Raw genomic sequence first — 27,042 nt, 5'->3', positions numbered from 1 at the left:
TGTGAAGTTTTAGCCCAAAATACCACAGAGATTAATTTGTTTTTTAGCGTGTTAAATTGTCACTTTATAGGTGTGAGCAAAAATTTACCGTTTCAGGGCGTGTCCCTTTGAATGCGAAAAAGCTGATAAAATGCAAACACTGATCACCATAATGATGGTTTGTTGAAATTGAAACTCAATTGTGCTGAAAAATATTTCTCTCTCTCACTCTCTCTCTCTCTCTCTCTCTCTCTCTCTCTCTCTCTCTCTCTCTCTCTCTCTCTCTCTCTCTCTCTCTCTCTCTCTGTGCACTAAATGTTGGTGCCATGGCTGAATAGTGCAGAATAAGTGGTGGTTTTATTGTAATAAGCAGTGGCGGCTTGTCAATGCTCTTCCGAGGAGCGCAAATTCAAAATATGTGTTCATGTGTGTTGCTCTGTCTTTTCAAAATATGTTTTTGTTGCGTCAAGTGAACCATGCGCATCATGTGTTTTGTCACTCAATGATCACTCGACGCGCAGAACACATATTTTGAAATTACAAACCACACACATGAAGAGCTACATACATGTTGTGACAAACCTGATTATAAGCCAAAAGGTGGTGATAATACTGATTGATGAAGCCAAATATTTATTTGATTTAGCTAATAAAGGCGAATTTTCCAAAGCACTGTGTTTTACAGACAGTGCACAGTACAGTTTGTTGCTCCAGATCACTCCATGTCACAAAAAAAACATAGTGACCAGCATAGGGGTTATGCACATTTGTTATTTGCTTAAGAATAATAATAACTTATTTGCAGTGTGACATATTTATCCTGATAGTTAAATTGTACAAGTGACTCGATCTTTGATGGTGAAGGCAATGTATGTAAAGGAAGGAAATTTCATTTTTGTGTGTATTATTTCTGTCTTCGGTTTCAATGTACTTTTCCTCTATCTCAGAATCACTTGACAAAAAAGTTTCCTCTTTATCTTTTCTCTCAGTATTTCTAGGTATCAAGGAGAAATGGCAAATATCCAAGTAAAGATGCTGGTACTATTGACTCTAGTTTTTCTGGTGTCCAGTATGAGTGAAGGAAGAGTTTTGAAAAAATGTAAGAAGGCTCCAGAGGAATCTCAAGAGGAATCATCAAAAATAGACAGAAGGAGCACTCATCTCATCGATAGTGGTAACACAGCTTTTTTTTAACTATTCTTTCATGATACATACATATCTGTGTGTCTTTAGGATGCATAGTTATTCTATTTAATCTATTTTAACAAGGTCAATCTTATTCATATTTATTCAGAAGATACATAGGGCGAGTTTGGGGAGGGCCTAGACCAGAGCCAATTATGATTTAGTTTGAGCTATGATTGAAAAAAATAATATAACTTATATTTTCTTATTTAAGTTATCTTATTATTTTAGTGGGTAGACTGAGTGGAGAGGGTGGTTTTTTCTAAAATTCGGGATAATCTTCTGCTATACCTTTAAGGATTGCAGTTTCCTTGTCTGCAGGTAGATGCCCCACAAGCACAAACGTTAAACTCCACGTATTAAGAGATATTAAACAAATCATAATGCCGTTGCATCTTCTCCTTTTATAATCCCTCCTATGTATCTCTCTGTTACATTGCCATGTTGTTTTTGATATGATATGCTGAATAAAATTTAATCACAATAATTTATTCCACAAAGGTCAATCTAGCAAGAATTCATCCAGTAAAGACAAATCAAGTTCTGGTGATCACTCTGACAGCAGTGAGTAACAGAGCTAAACTTTTCCTTTAATGTTCACTCCACTGTTTGTCACTTAGTATTAAAAGATTTATTTTGCAATGTTAAATTTCGCACAAAAAAATGCAAAACTTTTCATTGTAATAATTTATTTTAAGAAGGTCAATCTGGAAAGGATTCATCCAGTAAAGACAAAATAAGTTCTGATGATCACTCCGACAGCAGTGAGTAACAGAGCTGAACTTTTATTTTCATATTCACCTCTCAGTTTCTCACTAAGTTTTAAAGATGTCACGGTATTTTTCACAAAAATCTCAAAAAAGCTTAATCACAATTATTTATATTTCCAAAGGTCAATCTAGCAAGAATTCATCCAGTAAAAACAAAACAAGTTCGGATGATCACTCTGAAAGCAGTGAGTAACAGAGCTGAACTTTTCCCTTCATATTCACTTCTCTGTTTTGTCTCTGTTAAGTCTTTAACCCGTTTAATCCCAAATTTTTTCTTGGAATTTGAATACATGCAATTTACTCCTTAGACCTCCCTAACACACAAACTTTATGCCTTCTTTGATTTTATGTTGGTTAAGTTAGTGAAATATTAGGTTTTATACCCGGTCACAAAAGTGACCGGTGGGAAACATCATAGCCGGACTTCATTAAAATTTAATTAGACATATTTACATTAGAAAAAGTGTGTTATACTACCGGTCACAATTGTGACCGTTAAAAAACATTCTCAAAATATATCTGTAAGTGACCCCACGTACAAAATTGATAGTTCTATTTGTTAATTAAGATGTTTTACTTCTTTTTGTAGTAGTCTGAGGTAGACATCAGGCATGTTCGACTTCACCCGGCGCCACAAGAATCGACAGCGGGATGACATCAAAGTACCGCGAGAGCGATTCGCGAAATCATACGAGGAGTTTGCTTTTATATCGCTCTCGCGGAACTTTGACGTCATCTGGCTGTCGGTTCTTGCGGCGCCGGGTGAAGTCAAACAAGCCTATTTTCTTCTAGATGTGCAAGCAGGAAGTAAACTGATCTGGTCATATGACCTTTCACCCTAGTCACATGACATTGATACATTTTAATCAAGACAATCTATTTTTTCATTTAAAAGTTTAATTTCTTGCCCAGAGCCAACATTAACACTTTTAGAGCTTTTAGAAAGAAGAAAAAAAACACGGTCGGATTAAATGGGATGTTATATTTCACACACAAAAAAACTGAAAAAGTTTAATCACAATAATTTATTTCACAAAGGTCAATCTAGCAATAATTTATCCAGTAAAGGCAAAACAAGTTCTGATGATCCCTCTGAAAGCAGTGAGTAACAGAGCTGAAATTTTTCTTTCATATTCACTTTTCTGTTTCTTACAAAGTCTTAAAGATGTCATGTTTCACAAAAATGCTGAACATTTTTTAATCACAATCACTTATATTTCACAAAGGTCAATCTAGTAAGGATTCACCCAGTGAAGACAAAAAAGGTTCTGATGATCATTCTGACAGCAGTGAGTAACAGAGCTGAACGTTTCCTTTTTATATTCATTCCTCCGTTTCTCACTTAGATTTTAAATTTATTAGAGACCACCGACACAGGGACATAGTCAAACAATTTTTAAAAACATAATCTTCAGAACACACAAAGTGAATGATTCAACCAGACTACGAGACGACTCACATCATGACTGTAAACGATTTCAAACGTGAGATCCAACTTGACTTGAGAAAAACAAATGTTGTGCTAGTTCTTGCATAAGACATTATAAAAACACTTATTCTGTTGCCAGAGTTGTACAAGTCGATATTTTTTATTGATTATTCTCTTTCATGCCATAGTTGTGTCTTGTTTCACTATACAAGCATGCAACATCTGGTTGAAGCTTGCACACTATAATTGGCCATTGCAAAATGTCGGAGGCTGCCTGATCAAACTTGTTTGATATTTACGATTTGGGTTTGCAGAGGCTCCAACGCAGACAGAGCAGCAAAATATCACAGTGACACCCCAAAATTTTCGTTTTTTTGAACAAAAAATAGGCTCCGGTAATACATTAATCGGGTCACACCCCCCTTCAATCGATGAGGGTGAAAATCGTCCTTAAAATCTTCACGTGTGTGCCAACCTAAGTCTTAAGGATGCCAAGTTTGACTTGTCATATTTGACATACTGTAAAATGCAGAATTTTTTTTTAATCACAATAATCTTTTTTCACCAAGGTAAATCTAATAAGGATTCATCCAGTAAAGACAAAAAGAGTGCTAGACACCATAAGACCAGACGTAAGTTTAAAAATATTAGCCTTTTCTTTCGAATTCCCCTCTCTCTGTCTTAAAGCATAGTTCACCAAAATGTGACAATTCTCTCAGAATTAGCCTTTCCAAATGTGTATGACTTCCTTTCTTTTGTGACATTTACATTCAGCATTTTAGCACTATTTATTTTTATTCAAAGCAAGTAATAACACTGAGGAAAACAATGAAGCTATTAGAAGGCAACAATATGGGAGGTGCTACAATAACATTTAAAACATTTTAAAGTTGAATACGGAAAATGAAAAGAGAAGCTTATTATTAATAATATTATTATTATTATTATTATTATTAATAATAAAGTGGACATTCAACGTGGTAGTGAGCTGTCTTAAGCTGTTTTTTTAATAAACTGAGGGATGCACCACACCTTACTTTTTGTAAGATAGTTCCACTACAGTATATCAACCATGAAACTTGAACGTAAATGAGATTTTATGCTCTTTTGTGAGGATACCACAAATTGATTGAAATCTAAGAAATGCAAGCAAAATTGTAATTACAATATTCTTTCTCACCAATGTTACTCTTATAAAGATTCATCTAGGAAACATAAAACATATGGACATCGACATCTTCATCGACATCATAAACGTAAGTTGAAGAGGGATGCCTTTGTTTTCATATTTCCTCCTGTTTATTTTCTCTCACTTTTTATCTTTAGGTTGCTGTGATTTTTTTTACATGATATGCAGTTTAAAGTTTAATCTCAATTATCTATTTCTATTTCACCAAGATCAATCTAGTAAGGATTCATCCAGTGAAGACACATCGAGTGCTCACGAAACCATTGTCAAATGTGAGTTTCTTTCATATTTCCTGCTCTTTCAGTGTCTTGGAGGTGTCATGTAGCAATGTTTTCTTTCACACGGTAGTTACATAATAAGTTAATTACCATCTTTTGTTTTGACAAGGTAAATGTGAAATGGATTCATCCAGTGAAGACACAACAAGTTCTGAGAGTCACAGTCATAGCAGTGAGTGAAAGAGCTCAGCCTTCCTTCTCTTTCATATTCCTTTTTTTGTTTTCCTCTTTCTTTGTCTTAAAGGGATACTCCTGACAAATATCAAAATTACTCTATGATTTACTTACCCTGAAGCAAACCGAGATACATATGTCCATCATCTTTCAGACGAGCACATTTGAAGTTATTTTAGTAAATGTCCTTGCTCTTCCAAGCTTTATAATGGTAGAAAACAGGGATCAGGGAATAACTTCTGATGGGATCATTTTGATATTTAGCTGGAGTATCGCTTTAAGGATGTCATGTTGCCATGTTTTATTTCACAAAAAATGCTGGAAAATGTTTCAACACAATAATTTATTTCACAAAGGTCAATCTAGTATGGATTCATCCAGTGAAGACCAAAGTTCTGATGAGGGATCTGACAGTAGTGAGTATCAGAACTGAGCTTTTTCTTTCATATTCCCTCTTCTGTTTTTCACAAAGTCTTAAACATATTGTGTTAAATAAAAAAGCTGGAACATTTTTAATCACAATGATTTATTTCACAAAGGTCAATCTAGCAAGGATTCATCCAGTGAAGACCAAAATTCTGATGATTACTCTGACAGCAGTGAGTAACAGAGCTGAACTTTTTCTTTCATATTCCCTCTTCCGTTTTTCATAAAGTCTTAAACATATTGTGTTAAATTTAAAAAAAGCTGGAAAATGTTTAATCACAATGATTCATTTCACAAAGGTCAATCTAGTAAGGATTCATCCAGTGAAGACAAAACAAGTTCTGATGATCACTCTGACAGCAGTGAGTAACAGAGCTGAACTTTTTCTTTCATATTCCCTCTTCCGTTTTTCACAAAGGCTTAAACATATCGTGTTAAATTTAAAAAAGCTGGAAAATTTTTAATCACAATGATTTATTTCACAAAGGTCAATCTAGTAAGGATTCGTCCAGTGAAGACCAAAATTCTGATGATTACTCTGACAGCAGTGAGTAACAGAGCTGAACTTTTTCTTTCATATTCCCTCTTCCGTTTTTCACAAAGTCTTAAACATATTGTGTTAAATTTAAAAAAAGCTGGAAAATGTTTAATCACAATGATTCATTTCACAAAGGTCAATCTAGTAAGGATTCATCCAGTGAAGACAAAACAAGTTCTGATGATCACTCTGACAGCAGTGAGTAACAGAGCTGAACTTTTTCTTTCATATTCCCCCTTCCGTTTTTCACAAAGTCTTAAACATATCGTGTTAAATTTAAAAAAAGCTGGAAAATGTTTAATCACAATGATTCATTTCACAAAGGTCAATCTAGTAAGGATTCATCCAGTGAAGACAAAACAAGTTCTGACGATTACTCTGACAGCAGTGAGTAACAGAGCTGAACTTTTCCTTTCATATTCATTCCTCCGTTTCTCACCAAGTCTTAAACATGTCATGTCATGTCATGTTATATTCCACAAAAAGATGCTGGAAAATGTTTCAACACAATAATTTATTTCACAAAGGTCAATCTAGTATGGATTCATCCAGTGAAGACCAAAGTTCTGATGAGAATTCTGACAGCAGTGAGTAACAGAACTGAACTTTTTCTGTCATATACACTCTTTTATTTCTCATCAAGTCTTATGTGTCAATGTAACATTGACCTTTAGTGGCTGAACTTGGCATCGCTCTCTTAGGCTTTTCATATTGCACTTAACCCTGGGTTATCTTCATTCTAACCCCCACGTTTAACCAGGGAGCATTTCACACCTGTAATTTAGACGCGGCTAAACTCTGATTTTAACCTAGACTCATGAACCCTGATCTAAAGCAGCAGTTAACCCAGCATTGTTTTGCTGAACATGTGCATTGTGAAAGAAAGCAGAGTTAATATGTTATGACTCTATGCTTTGAAACTTATAGTCAATCAGACACTGAAGAGCAAATACTTCATATCATGATCTGTGTACTGAAAAAGCTGAATTAGAAAGAAATCCAATGAGGCTTAAAACAGTCATAGAAACATTAATGCTGTGACAAACCAAGTGTTTTTTTAAAAAGTAGCAAGGTATTTTATTTCAGTCTCTAATTCATTGAATCATGATTGTTAACAACACAAATACGCAAATTAAAACGTTAATCTAAGGTTTAAGGATAGACAGTGTGAAACATCAAATTAGAATCTTGTGTTGCCATAGTGGCCAGAGACCTGGTTCTGCTTCTGAGTGTTAAAAGCAGTTTGGGGGTAGTGTTAGAGAACCCTGGGCCCTGGCCTGCTGGTCAGGTGAGGGTCTTGTGGTTATATTTATAAAATATAAGTAGTTACTGTGTGTCTGATCTGGCTCAGTCGTTACAGGTATATACAGTATGAAATGAGGAAAAAGATAACCCAGGATTGAGGTTAATGCCGGGTTTAAATAAACAAAGCAAAAATATTTCCATCGTGAAAAGCACTTTTGTGTATGAAGTATGCAATGTTGTATTTCATATAAATGGCAGTATGGAGTTTAATTATAATATTATATTTCACTAAGGTAAAGCTTCCAAGAATTCCTCCAGGGAAGGCAAAACTACAACTACCCCAAGCCCAAATAAAAATTCTCAATTGAACAACTCAACCTTTGCCTCAAGCCCCACCACAAAATTTGCTGTAAGCACAATCTCAAGCCACAGCACAACCCCTATTTTAGGCAGAACAAGAAGTGATATAACTAGCTCAGGATTACAGCACCGAACAATTAACTCAGGGGTTTCTCATGGCACAAATTCTTCCTCAAGCCACACCTCAACAAGCACAGAATCTGCTGTAAGCCCCACCACAGAATCTGTTGTAGGCCTCACCTCAAGCCCCACAACAAAATCTGCAGTAAGCACCACCTCAAGCCCCACCTCAAAATCTGCTGTAAACACAATCTCAAGCCACAGCACAACCCCTATTTTAGGCAGAACAAGAAGTGGTATTACTAGCTCAGGATTACAGCACCGAACAATTAACTCAGGGGTTTCTGATGGCACAAGATCTTCCTCAAGCCACACCTCAACAAACACAGAATCTGCAGTTAGCACCACCTCAAGCTCCAATACAGAATCTGTTGTAAGCCCCACAACAGAATCTGCTGAAAGCACCAACTTAAGCCCCACCACAGAATCAGTTGTAAGACCCACAAAATCTGTTGGAGGCCCCACCTCAAGCCCCAACACAAAATCTGCTGTTACCACCACCTCAAGCCCCACCACAGCATCTCCTGTAAGCACCACCGCATACTCCACCACACAATCTGTTGTAACCACAACCTCCAGCCCCACCACAGCATCTCCTGTAAGCACCACCGCAAACTCCACAACAGAATCTGCTGTTACCACCACCTCCAGCCCCACAACAGAATCAGCTAAGAGCACCACTTCAAGCCCCACCACAAAATCTGCTGTTACCACAACCTCCAGCCCCACAACAGAATCAGCTAAGAGCACCACCTCAAGCCCCACCACAGAATCTCCTGTAAGCACCACTGCAAGGTCCACCAAAGAGTCTCCTGTTACCACCACCTCAAGCCCCACAACAGAATCTGCTGTTACCACAACCTCCAGCCCCACAACAGAATCAGCTAAGAGCACCACCTCAAGCCCCACCACAGAATCTCCTGTAAGCACCACCTCAAGCCCCACCACAAAATCTGCTGTTACCACCACCTCAAGCCCCACCACAGCATCTCCTGTAAGCACCACCGAAAGGTCCACCAAAGAGTCTCCTGTTACCACCACCTCCAGCCCCAAAACAGAATCAGCTAAGAGCACCACTTCAAGCCCCACCACAAAATCTGCTGTTACCACCACCTCAAGCCCCACCACAAAATCTGCTGTTACCACAACCTCAAGCCCCACAACAGAATCTACTGTAAGCACCACCTCAAGCCCCACCACAAAATCTGCTGTAACCACCACCTCAAGCCCCACCACAAAATCTGCTGTAACCACCACCTCAAGCCCCACCACAAAATCTGCTGTAACCACCACCTCAAGCCCAACAACAGAATCTCCTGTAAGCACCACCTCAAGCCCCACCACAGAATCAGCTAAGAGCACCACTTCAAGCCCCACCACAAAATCTGCTGTTACCAGCACCTCAAGCCCCAAATCAGAATCTACTGTAAGCACCACCTCAGGATCCACCACAAAATCTGCTGTAACCACTACCCCAAGCCCCACAACAGAATCTACTGTAAGCTCCACCTCAAGCCCCACCACAAAATCTGCTGTTGCCACAACCTCAAGCCCCACAACAGAATCTACTGTAAGTCCCACCACAAAATCTGTTGTTACCACCACCTCCAGCCACACCACAAAATCTGCAGTTACCACCACCTCAAGCCCTACAACAGAATCTTCTGTAAGCACCACCTCAAGCCCCACCACAAAATCTGCTGTTACCACCACCTCAAGTCCCACCACAAAATCTGCTGTAACCACCACATCAAGCCCCACAACAGAATCTACTGTAAGCTCCACCTCAAGCCTCACCACAAAATCTGCTGTAAACACCACCTCAAGCCCCACAACAGAATCTACTGTAAGCACCACCTCAAACCCCACCACAAAATCTGCTGTTACCACCACCTCCAGCCCCACCAACAAACCTGCTATTACCACCACCTCAAGCCCCACCACAGGTTCTCCTGTAAGCACCACCGCAAGGCCCACCACAAAATCTGTTGTTACCACCACCTCAAGCCCCACCACAGAATCAGCTAAGAGCACCACTTCAAGCCCCACCACAAAATCTTCTGTTTCCACCAATTCAAACCCCACCACAAAATCTGTTGTTACCACCACTTCAAGCCTCACAAGAGAATCTACTGTAAGCACCACCTCAAGTCCCACCACAAAATCTGCTGTTACCACCACCTTAAGCATCACAACAGAACCTACTGTAAGCACCACCTCAAGCCCCACCACAAAATCTGCTGTTACCACCACCTCAAGCCCCACCACAAAATCTGCTGTTACCACTACCTCCAGCTCCAGCACTGAATCTCCTGTTACCACCACCTCAAGCCCAACCACAGCATCTTCTGTAAGCACCACCTCAAGCCCCACCACAGAATCTGTTGTTACCACCACCTCAAGCCAAACCACAAGTTCAGCTAAGAGCACCACTTCAAGCCCCACCACAAAATCTTCTGTTACCACCACCTCAAGCCCTACAACAGAATCTACTGTAGGCACCACCTCAAGCCCCACCACAAAATCTGCTGTTACCACCACCTCAAGCCCCACCAGAGCATCTACTGTAAGCAGCACCTCAAGCCCCACCACAAAATCTGCTTTTACCACCACCTCAAGCCGTACAACAGAATCTACTGTAAGCACCACCTCAAGCCCCACCACAAAATCTGCCGTAACCACCACCTCAAGCCCCACCACAAAATCTTCTGTTACCACCACCTCAAGCCCTACAACAGAATCTACTGTAGGCAGCACCTCAAGCCACACCACAAAATCTGCTATTACCACCACCTCAAGCCCCACAACAGAATCTACTGTAAGCACCACCTCAAGCCCCACCACAAAATCTGCTGTAACCACCACCTCAAGCCCCACAACAGAATCTACTGTAACCACCACCTCAAGCCCCACCACAAAATCTGCTGTTACCACCACCTCAAGCCCCACAACAGAATCTACTGTAAGCACCACCTCAAGCCCCACCACAAAAACTGCTGTTACCACCACCTTAAGCACCACAACAGAATCTACTGTAAGCACAACCTCAAGCCCCACCACAAAAACTGCTGTTACCACTACCCCAAGCCCCACAACAGAATCTACTGTAAGCACCACCTCAAGCCCAACCACAAAATCTGCTTTAACCACTACCTCAAGCCCCACAACAGAATCTACTGTAAGCACCAAAACAAAATCTGCTGTTACCACCACCTCAAGCCCCACAACAGAATCTACTGTAAGCACCACCTCAAGCCCAACCACAAAATCTGCTATTACCACCACCTCAAGCCCTACAACAGAATCTACTGTAAGCACCACCCCAAGTCCCACCACAAAATCTGCTGTAACTACCACCTTAAGCCCCACAACAGAATCTACTGTAAGCACCACAAAATCTGCTGTGTCCACCACCTCAAGCCCCACCACAAAATCTTCTGTTACCACCACCTCAAGCACTACAACAGAATCTACTATAGGCACCACCTCAAGCCCCACCACAGCATCTTCTGTAAGCACCACCTCAAGCCCCACCACAGAATCTGTTGTTACCACCACCTCAAGCCCCACAACAGAATCTACTGTAAGCACCACCTCAATCCCCACCACAAAATCTGCTATTACCACCACCTCAAGCCCCACAACAGAATCTACTGTAAGCACCACCTCAAGCCCCACAACAGAATCTACTGGAAGCACCACCTCAAGCCCAACCACAAAATCTGCTATTACCACCACCTCAAGCCCCACAACAGAATCTGCTGTTACCACTACCTCCAGCTCCAGCACTGAATCTCCTGTTACCACCATCTCAAGCCCCACCACAGCATCTTCTGTAAGCACCACTTCAAGCCCCACCACAGAATCTGTTGTTACCACCACCTCAAGCCCAACCACAAAATCAGCTAAGAGCACGACCTCAAGCCCCACCACAAAATCTTCTGTTACCACCACCTCAAGCCCCACAACAGAATCTACTGTAAGCACCACCTCAAGCCCCACCACAAAATCTGCTGTTACCACCACCTCAAGCCCCACAACAGAATCTACTGTAAGCACCACCTCAAGCCCCACCACAAAATCTGCTATTACCACCACCTCAAGCCCCACCACAAAATCTTCTGTTACCACCACCTCAAGCCCTACAACAGAATCTACTGTAGGCACCACCTCAAGACCCACCACAAAATCTGCTATTACCACCACCTCAAGCCCCACAACAGAATCTACTGTAAGCACCACCTCAAGCCCCACCACAAAATCTGCTGTAACCACCACCTCAAGCCCCACAACAGAATCTACTGTAAGCACCACCTCAAGCCCCACCACAAAATCTGCTGTTACCACCACCTCAAGCCCCACAACAGAATCTACTGTAAGCACCACCTCAAGCCCCACCACAAAATCTGCTGTTTCCACCACCTCAAGCCCCACCACAAAATCTGCTGTTACCACTACCTCCAGCTCCAGCACTGAATCTCCTGTTACCACCACCTCAAGCCCCACCACAGCATCTTCTGTAAGCACCACCTCAAGCCCCACAACAGAATCTACTGTAAGCACCACCTCAAGCCCCACCACAAAATCTCCTGTAAGCACCACCTCAAGTCCCACCACAAAATCTGCTGTAACCACCACCTCAAGCCCCACCACAAAATCTACTGTTACCACTACCTCAAGCCCCACAACAGAATCTACTGTAAGCACCACCTCAAGCCCCACCACAAACTCTGCTGTAACCACCACCCCAAGACCCACAACAGAATCTACTGTAAGCTCCACCTCAAGCCCCACCACAAAATCTGCTGTAACCACCACCTCAAGCCCCACAACAGAATCTACTGTAAGCACCACATCAAGCCCCACCACAAAACCTGCTGTTACCACCACCTTAAGCCCTACCACAAAATCTGCTGTTTCCACTACAACCAGCTCCAGCACTGAATCTCCTGTTACCACCACCTCAAGCCCTACAACAGAATCTACTGTAAGCACCACCTCAAGCCCCACCACAAAATCTGTTGTTACCACAACCTCCAACCCCACCACAGAATCTCCTGTAAGCACCACCTCAAGCCCCACCACAAAATCTGTTGTTACCACCACCTCAAGCCCCACCACAGCATCTCCTGTAAGCACCACCACAAGGTCCACCACAGAATCTACTGTAAGCTCCACCTCAAGCCCCACCACAAAATCTACTGTAAGCACCACCTCAAGCCCCACCACAAAATCTGCTGTTACCACTACCTCTAGCCCTACAACAGAATCTACTGTAAGCACCACCCCAAGTCCCACCACAAAATCTGCTGTAAACACCACCTCAAGCCCCACAACAGAATCTACTGTAAGCACCACAAAATCTGCTGTGTCCACCACCTCAAGCCCCACAACAGAATCTACTGTAAGCACCACCTCAAGCCCCACCACAAAATCTGCTGTTACCACCACCTCAAGCCCCACCACAAAATCTGCTGTTACCACCACCTCAAGCCCCACCACAAAATCTGCTGTTACCACTACCTCCAGCTCCAGCACTGAATCTCCTGTTACCACCACCTCAAGCCCCACCACAGCATCTTCTGTAAGCACCACCTCAAGCCCCACAACAGAATCTACTGTAAGCACCACCTCAAGCCCCACCACAAAATCTCCTGTAAGCACCACCTCAAGTCCCACCACAAAATCTGCTGTAACCACCACCTCAAGCCCCACCACAAAATCTACTGTTACCACTACCTCAAGCCCCACAACAGAATCTACTGTAAGCACCACCTCAAGCCCCACCACAAACTCTGCTGTAACCACCACCCCAAGCCCCACAACAGAATCTACTGTAAGCTCCACCTCAAACCCCACCACAAAATCTGCTGTAACCACCACCTCAAGCCCCACAACAGAATCTACTGTAAGCACCACATCAAGCCCCACCACAAAACCTGCTGTTACCACCACCTTAAGCCCTACCACAAAATCTGCTGTTTCCACTACAACCAGCTCCAGCACTGAATCTCCTGTTACCACCACCTCAAGCCCTACAACAGAATCTACTGTAAGCACCACCTCAAGCCCCACCACAAAATCTGTTGTTACCACAACCTCCAACCCCACCACAGAATCTCCTGTAAGCACCACCTCAAGCCCCACCACAAAATCTGTTGTTACCACAACCTCAAGCCCCACCACAGAATCTCCTGTAAGCACCACCTCAAGCCCCACCACAAAATCTGCTGTTACCACCACCTCAAGCCCCACCACAGCATCTCCTGTAAGCACCACCACAAGGTCCACCACAGAATCTACTGTTAGCTCCACCTCAAGCCCCACCACAAAATCTTCTGTTACCACCACCTCAAGCCCCACAACAGAATCTACTGTAAGCACCACCTCAAGCCCCACCACAAAATCTGCTGTTACCACTACCTCAAGCCCCACAACAGAATCTACTGTAAGCACCACCTCAAGCCCCACCACAAACTCTGCTGTAACCACCACCCCAAGCCCCACAACAGAATCTACTGTAAGCTCCACCTCAAGCCCCACCACAAAATTTACTGTAACCACCACCTCAAGCCCCACAACAGAATCTACTGTAAGCAACACCTCAAACCCCACCACAAAATCTGCTGTTACAACCACCTCCAGCCCCACCACAAAATCTGCTATTACCACCACCTTAAGCCCCACAACAGGATCTACTGTAAGCACCACCTCAAGCCCCACCACAAAACCTGCTGTTACCACCACCTTAAGCCTCACCACAAAATCTGCTGTGTCCACTACAACCAGCTCCAGCACTGAATCTCCTGTTACCACCACCTCAAGCCCAACCACAGGATCTCCTGTAAGCACCACCGCAAGGCCCACCACAAAATCTGTTGTTACCACCACCTCAAGCCCCACCACAGAATCAGCTAAGAGCACCACTTCAAGCCCCACCACAAAATCTTCTGTTACCACCACCTCAAGCCCTACAACAGAATCTACTGTAAGCACCACCTCAAGCCCCACCACAAAATCTGCTGTTACCACCACCTTAAGCCCCACCACAAAATCTGCTGTTTCTACTACAACCAGCTCCAGTACTGAATCTCCTGTTACCACCACCTCAAGCCCTACAACAGAATCTACTGTAAGCACCACCTCAAGCCCCACCACAAAATCTGTTGTTACCACAACCTCCAACCCCACCACAGAATCTACTGTAAGCTCCACCTCAAGCCCCACCACAAAATCTTCTGTTACCACCACCTCAAGCCCCACAACAGAATCTACTGTAAGCACCACCTCAAGCCCCACCACAAAATCTCCTGTAAGCACCACCTCAAGTCCCACCACAAAATCTGCTGTAACCACCACCTCAAGCCCCACCACAGGCTCTCCTGTTACCACCACCTCAAGCCCCACCACAAAATCTGCTGTTACCACCACCTCAAGCCCCACCACAAAATCTGTTGTTACCACAACCTCCAACCCCACCACAGAATCTCATGTAAGCACCACCTCAAGCCCCACCACAAAATCTGTTGTTACCACCACCTCAAGCCCCACCACAGAATCTACTGTAAGCACCACCTCAAGCCCCACCACAAATTCTGCTGTAACCACCACCCCAAGGCCCACAACAGAATCTGTTGTTACCACAACCTCCAACCCCACCACAGAATCTCCTGTAAGCACCACCTCAAGCCCCACCACAAAATCTGCTATTACCACCACCTCTAGCCCTACAACAGAATCTACTGTAAGCACCACCCCAAGGCCCACCACAAAATCTGCTGTAACCACCACCTCAAGCCCCACAACAGAATCTACTGTAAGCACCACAAAATCTGCTGTGTCCACCACCTCAAGCCCCACAACAGAATCTACTGTAAGCACCACCTCAAGCCCCACCACAAAATCTGCTGTTACCACCACCTCAAGCCCCACAACAGAATCTACTGTAAGCACCACCCCAAGCCCCACCACAAAATCTGCTGTTACCACCACCTCAAGCCCCACCACAAAATCTGCTGTTACCACTACCTCCAGCTCCAGCACTGAATCTCCTGTTACCACCACCTCAAGCCCCACCACAGCATCTTCTGTAAGCACCACCTCAAGCCCCACAACAGAATCTACTGTAAGCACCACCTCAAGCCCCACCACAAAATCTCCTGTAAGCACCACCTCAAGTCCCACCACAAAATCTGCTGTAACCACCACCTCAAGCCCCACCACAAAATCTACTGTTACCACTACCTCAAGCCCCACAACAGAATCTACTGTAAGCACCACCTCAAGCCCCACCACAAACTCTGCTGTAACCACCACCCCAAGCCCCACAACAGAATCTACTGTAAGCTCCACCTCAAGCCCCACCACAAAATCTGCTGTAACCACCACCTCAAGCCCCACAACAGAATCTACTGTAAGCACCACATCAAGCCCCACCACAAAACCTGCTGTTACCACCACCTTAAGCCCTACCACAAAATCTGCTGTTTCCACTACAACCAGCTCCAGCACTGAATCTCCTGTTACCACCACCTCAAGCCCTACAACAGAATCTACTGTAAGCACCACCTCAAGCCCCACCACAAAATCTGTTGTTACCACAACCTCCAACCCCACCACAGAATCTCCTGTAAGCACCACCTCAAGCCCCACCACAAAATCTGTTGTTACCACAACCTCAAGCCCCACCACAGAATCTCCTGTAAGCACCACCTCAAGCCCCACCACAAAATCTGCTGTTACCACCACCTCAAGCCCCACCACAGCATCTCCTGTAAGCACCACCACAAGTTCCACAGAATCTACTGTAAGCTCCACCTCAAGCCCCACCACAAAATCTTCTGTTACCACCACCTCAAGCCCCACAACAGAATCTACTGTAAGCACCACCTCAAGCCCCACCACAAAATCTGCTGTTACCACTACCTCAAGCCCCACAACAGAATCTACTGTAAGCACCACCTCAAGCCCCACCACAAACTCTGCTGTAACCACCACCCCAAGCCCCACAACAGAATCTACTGTAAGCTCCACCTCAAGCCCCACCACAAAATCTACTGTAAGCACCACCTCAAGCCCCACAACAGAATCTACTGTAAGCACCACCTCAAACCCCACCACAAAATCTGCTGTTACAACCACCTCCAGCCCCACCACAAAATCTGCTATTACCACTACCTTAAGCCCCACCACAAAACCTGCTGTTACCACCACCTTAAGCCCCACCACAAAATTTGCTGTTTCCACTACAACCAGCTCCAGCACTGAATCTCCTGTTACCACCACCTCAAGCCCAACCACAGGATCTCCTGTAAGCACCACCGCAAGGCCCACCACAAAATCTGTTGTTACCACCACCTCAAGCCCCACCACAGAATCAGCTAAGAGCACCACTTCAAGCCCCACCACAAAATCTTCTGTTACCACCACCTCAAGCCCTACAACAGAATCTACTGTAAGCACCACCTCAAGCCCCACCACAAAATCTGCTGTTACCACCACCTTAAGCCCCACCACAAAATCTGCTGTTTCTACTACAACCAGCTCCAGTACTGAATCTCCTGTTACCACCACCTCAAGCCCTACAACAGAATCTACTGTAAGCACCACCTCAAGCCCCACCACAAAATCTACTGTTACCACCACCTCAAGCCCCACAACAGAATCTACTGTAAGCACCACCTCAAGCCCCACCACAAAACCTGCTGTTACCACCACCTTAAGCCCCACCACAAAATCTGCTGTTTCAACTACAACCAGCTCCAGCACTGAATCTCCTGTTACCACCACCTCAAGCCCTACAACAGAATCTACTGTAAGCACCACCTCAAGCCCCACCACAAAATCTGTTGTTACCACAACCTCCAACCCCACCACAGAATCTACTGTAAGCTCCACCTCAAGCCCCACCACAAAATCTTCTGTTACCACCACCTCAAGCCCCACAACAGAATCTACTGTAAGCACCACCTCAAGCCCCACCACAAAATCTCCTGTAAGCACCACCTCAAGTCCCACCACAAATTCTGCTGTAACCACCACCTCAAGCCCCACCACAGGCTCTCCTGTTACCACAACCTCCAACCCCACCACAGAATCTCCTGTAAGCACCACCTCAAGCCCCACCACAGCATCTCCTTTAAGCACCACCACAAGGTCCACCAAAGAGTCTCCTGTTACCACCACCTCAAGCCCCACAACAGAATCTACTGTAAGCACCACCTCAAACCCCACCACAAAATCTTCTGTTACCACCACCTCCAGCCCCACCACAAAATCTGCTATTACCACCACTTTAAGCCCCACAACAGAATCTACTGTAAGCACCACCTCAAGCCCCACCACAAAACCTGCTGTTACCACCACCTTAAGCCCCACCACAAAATCTGCTGTTTCCACTACAACCAGCTCCAGCACTGAATCTTCTGTTACCACCACCTCAAGCCCCACCACAGGATCTCCTGTAAGCACCAATGCAAGGCCCACCACAAAATCTGTTGTTACCACCACCTCAAGCCCCACCACAGAATCAGCTAAGAGCACCACTTCAAGCCCCACCACAAAATCTTCTGTTACCACCACCTCAAGCCCCACAACAGAATCTACTGTAAGCACCACCTCAAGCCCCACCACAAAATCTGCTGTAATCACTACCCCAAGGCCCAAAACAGAATCTACTGTAAGCACCACCTCAAGCCCCACCACAAAATCTGCTGTAACCACCACCCCAAGGCCCACAACAGAATCTGTTGTTACCACAACCTCCAACCCCACCACAGAATCTCCTGTAAGCACCACCTCAAGCCCCACCACAAAATCTGCTGTAACCACCACCCCAAGGCCCACAACAGAATCTGTTGTTACCACAACCTCAAGCCCCACCACAGAATCTCCTGTAAGCACCACCTCAAGCCCCACCACAAAATCTGCTATTACCACCACCTCTAGCCCTACAACAGAATCTACTGTAAGCACCACCCCAAGGCCCACCACAAAATCTGCTGTAACCACCACCTCAAGCCCCACAACAGAATCTACTGTAAGCACCACAAAATCTGCTGTGTCCACCACCTCAAGCCCCACAACAGAATCTACTGTAAGCACCACCTCAAGCCCCACCACAAAATCTGCTGTTACCACCACCTCAAGCCCCACAACAGAATCTACTGTAAGCACCACCTCAAGCCCCACCACAAAATCTGCTGTTACCACCACCTCAAGCCCCACCACAAAATCTGCTGTTACCACTACCTCCAGCTCCAGCACTGAATCTCCTGTTACCACCACCTCAAGCCCCACCACAGCATCTTCTGTAAGCACCACCTCAAGCCCCACAACAGAATCTACTGTAAGCACCACCTCAAGCCCCACCACAAAATCTCCTGTAAGCACCACCTCAAGTCCCACCACAAAATCTGCTATAATCACCACCTCAAGCCCCACCACAAAATCTACTGTTACCACTACCTCAAGCCCCACAACAGAATCTACTGTAAGCACCACCTCAAGCCCCACCACAAACTCTGCTGTAACCACCACCCCAAGCCCCACAACAGAATCTACTGTAAGCTCCACCTCAAGCCCCACCACAAAATCTGCTGTAACCACCACCTCAAGCCCCACAACAGAATCTACTGTAAGCACCACATCAAGCCCCACCACAAAACCTGCTGTTACCACCACCTTAAGCCCTACCACAAAATCTGCTGTTTCTACTACAACCAGCTCCAGCACTGAATCTCCTGTTACCACCACCTCAAGCCCCACAACAGAATCTACTGTAAGCACCACCTCAAGCCCCACCACAAAATCTGCTGTAATCACTACCCCAAGGCCCAAAACAGAATCTACTGTAAGCACCACCTCAAGCCCCACCACAAAATCTGCTGTAACCACCACCCCAAGGCCCACAACAGAATCTGTTGTTACCACAACCTCCAACCCCACCACAGAATCTCCTGTAAGCACCACCTCAAGCCCCACCACAAAATCTGTTGTTACCACAACCTCAAGCCCCACCACAGAATCTCCTGTAAGCACCACCTCAAGCCCCACCACAAAATCTGCTGTTACCACCACCTCAAGCCCCACCACAGCATCTCCGGTAAGCACCACCACAAGGTCCACCACAGAATCTACTGTAAGCTCCACCTCAAGCCCCACCACAAAATCTTCTGTTACCACCACCTCAAGCCCCACAACAGAATCTACTGTAAGCACCACCTCAAGCCCCACCACAAAATCTGCTGTTACCACTACCTCAAGCCCCACAACAGAATCTACTGTAAGCACCACCTCAAGCCCCACCACAAACTCTGCTGTAACCACCACCCCAAGCCCCACAACAGAATCTACTGTAAGCTCCACCTCAAGCCCCACCACAAAATCTACTGTAAGCACCACCTCAAGCCCCACAACAGAATCTACTGTAAGCACCACCTCAAACCCCACTACAAAATCTGCTGTTACAACCACCTCCAGCCCCACCACAAAATCTGCTATTACCACCACCTTAAGCCCCACCACAAAACCTGCTGTTACCACCACCTTAAGCCCCATCACAAAATCTGCTGTTTCCACTACAACCAGCTCCAGCACTGAATCTCCTGTTACCACCACCTCAAGCCCAACCACAGGATCTCCTGTAAGCACCACCGCAAGGCCCACCACAATATCTGTTGTTACCACCACCTCAAGCCCCACCACAGAATCAGCTAAGAGCACCACTTCAAGCCCCACCACAAAATCTTCTGTTACCACCACCTCAAGCCCTACAACAGAATCTACTGTAAGCACCACCTCAAGCCCCACCACAAAATCTGCTGTTACCACCACCTTAAGCCCCACCACAAAATCTGCTGTTTCTACTACAACCAGCTCCAGTACTGAATCTCCTGTTACCACCACCTCAAGCCCTACAACAGAATCTACTGTAAGCACCACCTCAAGCCCCACCACAAAATCTACTGTTACCACCACCTCAAGCCCCACAACAGAATCTACTGTAAGCACCACCTCAAGCCCCACCACAAAACCTGCTGTTACCACCACCTTAAGCCCCACCACAAAATCTGCTGTTTCAACTACAACCAGCTCCAGCACTGAATCTCCTGTTACCACCACCTCAAGCCCTACAACAGAATCTACTGTAAGCACCACCTCAAGCCCCACCACAAAATCTGTTGTTACCACAACCTCCAACCCCACCACAGAATCTACTGTAAGCTCCACCTCAAGCCCCACCACAAAATCTTCTGTTACCACCACCTCAAGCCCCACAACAGAATCTACTGTAAGCACCACCTCAAGCCCCACCACAAAATCTCCTGTAAGCACCACCTCAAGTCCCACCACAAATTCTGCTGTAACCACCACCTCAAGCCCCACCACAGGCTCTCCTGTTACCACCACCTCAAGCCCCACCACAAATTCTGCTGTAACCACCACCTCAAGCCCCACCACAAAATCTGCTGTTACCACCACCTTAAGCCCCACCACAAAATCTGCTGTTTCTACTACAACCAGCTCCAGTACTGAATCTCCTGTTACCACCACCTCAAGCCCTACAACAGAATCTACTGTAAGCACCACCTCAAGCCCCACCACAAAATCTACTGTTACCACCACCTCAAGCCCCACAACAGAATCTACTGTAAGCACCACCTCAAGCCCCACCACAAAACCTGCTGTTACCACCACCTTAAGCCCCACCACAAAATCTGCTGTTTCAACTACAACCAGCTCCAGCACTGAATCTCCTGTTACCACCACCTCAAGCCCTACAACAGAATCTACTGTAAGCACCACCTCAAGCCCCACCACAAAATCTGTTGTTACCACAACCTCCAACCCCACCACAGAATCTACTGTAAGCTCCACCTCAAGCCCCACCACAAAATCTTCTGTTACCACCACCTCAAGCCCCACAACAGAATCTACTGTAAGCACCACCTCAAGTCCCACCACAAATTCTTCTGTTACCACCACCTCAAGCCCCACAACAGAATCTACTGTAAGCTCCACCTCAAGCCCCACCACAAAATCTCCTGTAAGCACCACCTCAAGTCCCACCACAAATTCTGCTGTAACCACCACCTCAAGCCCCACCACAGGCTCTCCTGTTACCACCACCTCAAGCCCCACCACAAATTCTGCTGTAACCACCACCTCCAACCCCACCACAGAATCTCCTGTAAGCACCACCTCAAGCCCCACCACAAAATCTGCTGGTACCACCACCTCAAGCCCCACCACAGCATCTCCTTTAAGCACCACCACAAGGTCCACCAAAGAGTCTCCTGTTACCACCACCTCAAGCCCCACAACAGAATCTACTGTAAGCACCACCTCAAACCCCACCACAAAATCTTATGTTACCACCACCTCCAGCCCCACCACAAAATCTGCTATTACCACCACTTTAAGCCCCACAACAGAATCTACTGTAAGCACCACCTTAAGCCCCACCACAAAATCTGCTGTTTCCACTACAACCAGCTCCAGCACTGAATCTTCTGTTACCACCACCTCAAGCCCCACCACAGAATCAGCTAAGAGCACCACTTCAAGCCCCAACACAAAATCTTCTGTTACCACCACCTCAAGCCCCACAACAGAATCTACTGTAAGCACCACCTCAAGCCCCACCACAAAATCTGCTGTAATCACTACCCCAAGGCCCAAAACAGAATCTACTGTAAGCACCACCTCAAGCCCCACCACAAAATCTGCTGTAACCACCACCCCAAGGCCCACAACAGAATCTGTTGTTACCACAACCTCCAACCCCACCACAGAATCTCCTGTAAGCACCACCTCAAGCCCCACCACAAAATCTGTTGTTACCACAACCTCAAGCCCAACCACAGAATCTCCTGTAAGCACCACCTCAAGCCCCACCACAAAATCTGCTGTAACCACCAGCTCAAGCCCCACCACAGCATCTCCTGTAAGCACCACCACAAGGTCCACCACAGAATCTACTGTAAGTTCCACCTTAAGCCCCACCACAAAATCTTCTGTAAGCACCACCTCAAGCCCCACCACAAAATCTCCTGTAAGCACCACCTCAAGCCCCACCACAAAATCTACTGTTACCACCCCCTCAAGCCCCACAACAGAATCTACTGTAAGCACCACCTCAAGCCCTTCAACACAATCTACTGTAAGCACCACCTTAAACCCCATCACAAAATCTGCTGTTACAATCACCTCCAGCCCCACCACTGGATCTTCTGTAAGCACCACCTCAAGCCCCACCACAAAATCTGCTGTTACCACCACCTCAAGCCCCACCACAGGATCTCCTGTAAGCACCACCACAAGGTCCACCACAGAATCTACTGTAAGTTCCACCTCAAGCCACACCACAAAACCTGCTGTTACCACCACCTCAAGCCCCACCACAGGATCTCCTGTAAGCACCACCGCAAGGCCCACCACAAAATCTGTTGTTACCACCACCTCAAGCCCCACCACAGAATCAGCTAAGAGCACCACTTCAAGCCCCACCACAAAAACTTCTGTTACCACCACCTCAAGCCCTTCAACACAATCTACTGTAAGCACCACCTCAAACCCCATCACAAAATCTGCTGTTACCATCACCTCCAGCCCCACCACAGGATCTTCTGTAAGCACCACCTCAAGCCCCACCACAAAATCTGCTTTTACCACCACCTCCAGCCCCACCACAGGATCTTCTGTAAGCACCACCTTAAGCCCCACCACAAAATCTGCTGTTACCACCACCTCAAGCACCACCACAGGATCTTCTGTAAGCACCAACTCAAGCCCCACCACAAAATCTGCTGTTACCACCACCTCAAGCCCCACCTCAAGCTACAGCAGAAGTACTGTATTAGACACAACAAGACGTCATGCATCTAGCGCAGGATCACAGCACCACACCACAGCCTCTGGGGTGTCTGATGACACAACCTCTGCCTCAAGCCACATTAAAAAATCTGCTGTAATTAAAACCTCAAGCCAGAGCACAACCCCTGTTTTAAACACAACAAAAAGTTTTCAAGATCAATCTGAAAAGGAGTTATCCAGTGAAGACAAATATAATCCTGGAGATGGTGACAACAGTGAGTAACAAAGCTCAGACGCTTCTATTATATTTCCTTCTCCATTTCCCAATTTGTTGTATTTCACATAAAATGTAGAAAAAAGTTTAACCAAAATAACATTTTTACCAAGGTCAATCTACAGAGGATTCATCCAGCGAAAATAAACATCATGCTAAGGATAACAGTGGCAACAGTGAGTAACAGATCTCAGACTCTTTTTTTATAGTTTTGTGTCTGTTTCCCAATTTGTCACAAGGATGCCATGTTGAATTTCTACATGAAAGGCAGAAAAAAGTTTAACCAAAGTAATATTTTTTACCAAGGTCAATCTACAGAGGATTCATCCAGTGAAAATAAAAATAATGCTGGAGATAACAGTGGCAACAGTGAGTAACAGAGCTCAGAGTCTTTCATTTTATTTCCTTTTCTGTTTCCCAATTTGTCTCAAGAATGCCATGTTGTATTTGACATAAAAGGCAAAAAAAATTACTAAAATAATCCTTATCACCAAGGTCAATCTGGAAAGGATTCATCCAGCGAAAATAAACATAATGCTAAGGATAACAGTGGCAACAGTGAGTAACAGAACTCAGACTCTTCTATTATATTTCCTCTGTATACGAATTTGTCTCAAGGATGCCATGTTGTATTTGACATAAAAGACAGAAAAAAGTTTTAACCAAAATAATCTTTATCACTAAGGTCAATCTGGAAAGGATTCATCCAGCGAAGATAAAAATAATGCTGGAGATAACAGTGGCAACAGTGAGTAACAGAGCTCAGACTCTTTTATTATATTTCCTTCTCAGTTTCCCAATTTGTCTTAAGAATGCCAAGTTGTATTTTACATGAAAGGCATGAAAGGATCTAATGTTGTATGTTACATATAAGGCAGAAAAAGTTTTAATCAAAATAATCATCATCACCAAGGTCAATCTGGAAAGGATTCATCCAACAAAGACAAAAATAATTCCGGAGATAACAGTGGCAACAGTGAGTAACAGAGCTCAGACTCTTCTATTATTTTCCTCTGTATACGAATTTGTCTCAAGGATGCCATGTTGTATTTGACATAAAAGGTAGAAAAATTAACAAAAATAATCTTTATCTCTAAGGTCAATCTACAGAGGATTCATCCAGCGAAAATAAACATAATGCTAAGGATAACAGTGGCAACAGTGAGTAACAGAATTCAGACTCTTTTTTTATAGTTTTGTCTCTGTTTCCCAATTTGTCTCAAGGATGCCATGTTGAATTTCACATGAAAGGCCAAAAAAAGTTTTAACCAAAATAATCTTTATCACTAAGGTCAATCTGGAAAGGATTCATCCAACAAAGACAAAAATTATTCTGGAGATAACAGTGGCAACAGTGAGTAACAAATCTCAGACTCTTCTATTACATTTCCTCTGTATACGAATTTGTCTCAAGAATGCCATGTTGTATTTGACATAAAAGGCAGAAAAACGTTTTAACCAAAATAATCTTTATCACTTAGGTCAATCTGGAAAGGATTCATCCAGCAAAGACAAAAATAATGCTGGAGATAACAGTGGCAACAGTGAGTAACAGAGCTCAGAGTCTTTTATTTTATTTCCTTTTCTGTTGCGAAAATAAACATAATGCTAAGGATAACAGTGGCAACAGTGAGTAACAGAACTCAGACTCTTCTATTATATTTCCTCTGTATACGAATTTGTCTCAAGGATGCCATGTTGTATTTGACATAAAAGACAGAAAAAAGTTTTAACCAAAATAATCTTTATCACTAAGGTCAATCTGGAAAGGATTCATCCAGCGAAGATAAAAATAATGCTGGAGATAACAGTGGCAACAGTGAGTAACAGAGCTCAGACTCTTCTATTATTTTCCTCTGTATACGAATTTGTCTCAAGGATGCCATGTTGTATTTGACATAAAAGGTAGAAAAATTAACAAAAATAATCTTTATCTCTAAGGTCAATCTACAGAGGATTCATCCAGCGAAAATAAACATAATGCTAAGGATAACAGTGGCAACAGTGAGTAACAGAATTCAGACTCTTTTTTAATAGTTTTGTCTCTGTTTCCCAATTTGTCTCAAGGATGCCATGTTGAATTTCACATGAAAGGCCAAAAAAAGTTTTAACCAAAATAATCTTTATCACTAAGGTCAATCTGGAAAGGATTCATCCAGCAAAGACAAAAATAATTCTGGAGATAACAGTGGCAACAGTGAGTAACAAATCTCAGACTCTTCTATTACATTTCCTCTGTATACGAATTTGTCTCAAGGGTGCCATGTTGTATTTGACATAAAAGGCAGAAAAACGTTTTAACCAAAATAATCTTTATCACTTAGGTCATTCTGGAAAGGATTCATCCAGCAAAGACAAAAATAATTTTGAAGATAACAGTGGCAACAGTGAGTAACAAAGCTCAGACTCCTCTATTATATTTCCTTCTCTGTTTCCCAATTTGTCTCAAGGATGCCAAGTTGTTTTTTACATGAAAGGCAGAAAAATTTACTAAAATAATCTTTATCACCAAGGTCAATCTGGAAATGATTCATCCAGCAAAGACAAAAATAATGCTGGAGATAACAGTGGCAACAGTGAGTAACAGAGCTCAGACTCTTCTATTATTTTCCTCTGTATACGAATTTGTCTCAAGGATGCCATGTTGTATTTGACATAAAAGGTAGAAAAATTAACAAAAATAATCTTTATCTCTAAGGTCAATCTGGAAAGGATTCATCCAACAAAGACAAAAATAATTCTGAAGATAACAGTGGCAACAGTGAGTAACAAAGCTCAGACTCCTCTATTATATTTCCTTCTCTGTTTCCCAATTTGTCTCAAGGATGCCAAGTTGTTTTTTACATGAAAGGCAGAAAAATTTACTAAAATAATCTTTATCACCAAGGTCAATCTGGAAATGATTCATCCAGCAAAGACAAAAATAATGCTGGAGATAACAGTGGCAACAGTGAGTAACAGAGCTCAGACTCTTCTATTATTTTCCTCTGTATACGAATTTGTCTCAAGGATGCCATGTTGTATTTGACATAAAAGGTAGAAAAATTAACAAAAATAATCTTTATCTCTAAGGTCAATCTGGAAAGGATTCATCCAGCAAAGACAAAAATAATTTTGAAGATAACAGTGGCAACAGTGAGTAACAAAGCTCAGACTCCTCTATTATATTTCCTTCTCTGTTTCCCAATTTGTCTCAAGGATGCCAAGTTGTTTTTTACATGAAAGGCAGAAAAATTTACTAAAATAATCTTTATCACCA

At 44.2% G+C, this 27,042-nt stretch overlaps 1 protein-coding gene across 1 annotated transcript; it reads left to right on the top strand.

The window, feature by feature from the left end:
* The first annotated feature begins 990 nt into the window (after nucleotides 1–990).
* On the top strand, nucleotides 991–23,792 carry LOC135785751 (uncharacterized). The gene is made up of 25 exons (XM_073814591.1): nucleotides 991–1,153; nucleotides 3,161–3,223; nucleotides 3,933–3,995; nucleotides 4,563–4,619; nucleotides 4,762–4,824; nucleotides 4,940–5,002; nucleotides 7,171–7,251; nucleotides 7,507–8,615; nucleotides 8,716–8,795; nucleotides 8,993–9,267; nucleotides 9,460–10,216; nucleotides 10,709–11,256; nucleotides 11,377–11,636; nucleotides 11,964–12,008; nucleotides 12,504–12,984; nucleotides 14,134–14,897; nucleotides 15,897–17,631; nucleotides 17,752–18,279; nucleotides 18,364–18,676; nucleotides 20,174–20,624; nucleotides 20,905–20,912; nucleotides 21,026–21,648; nucleotides 21,949–22,296; nucleotides 22,381–22,657; nucleotides 22,754–23,792. Exons 1-25 carry the CDS (start codon nucleotides 991–993, stop codon nucleotides 23,790–23,792), a joined length of 10,194 nt encoding a protein of 3,397 aa, XP_073670692.1.
* The last annotated feature ends 3,250 nt before the right edge of the window (nucleotides 23,793–27,042 follow it).

Source organism: Paramisgurnus dabryanus, chromosome 4 (assembly GCF_030506205.2).
Source record: "Paramisgurnus dabryanus chromosome 4, PD_genome_1.1, whole genome shotgun sequence".
NCBI classification, from domain to species: Eukaryota; Metazoa; Chordata; class Actinopteri; order Cypriniformes; family Cobitidae; genus Paramisgurnus; species Paramisgurnus dabryanus.
This window is presented reverse-complemented; position numbering and strand designations above follow the sequence as displayed.

Bases quoted from the DNA above. Each gene is read 5' to 3' on its own strand.
- LOC135785751 (XM_073814591.1), top strand. From the start codon at position 991: ATGGCAAATATCCAAGTAAAGATGCTGGTACTATTGACTCTAGTTTTT. The intron at 1,154-3,160 runs GTAACACAGCTT...TATTTCACAAAG, and splicing joins CACTCATCTCATCGATAGTG to GTCAATCTAGTAAGGATTCA. The intron at 12,985-14,133 runs GTCCCACCACAA...GCCCCACAACAG, and splicing joins TACTGTAAGCACCACCCCAA to AATCTACTGTAAGCACCACC.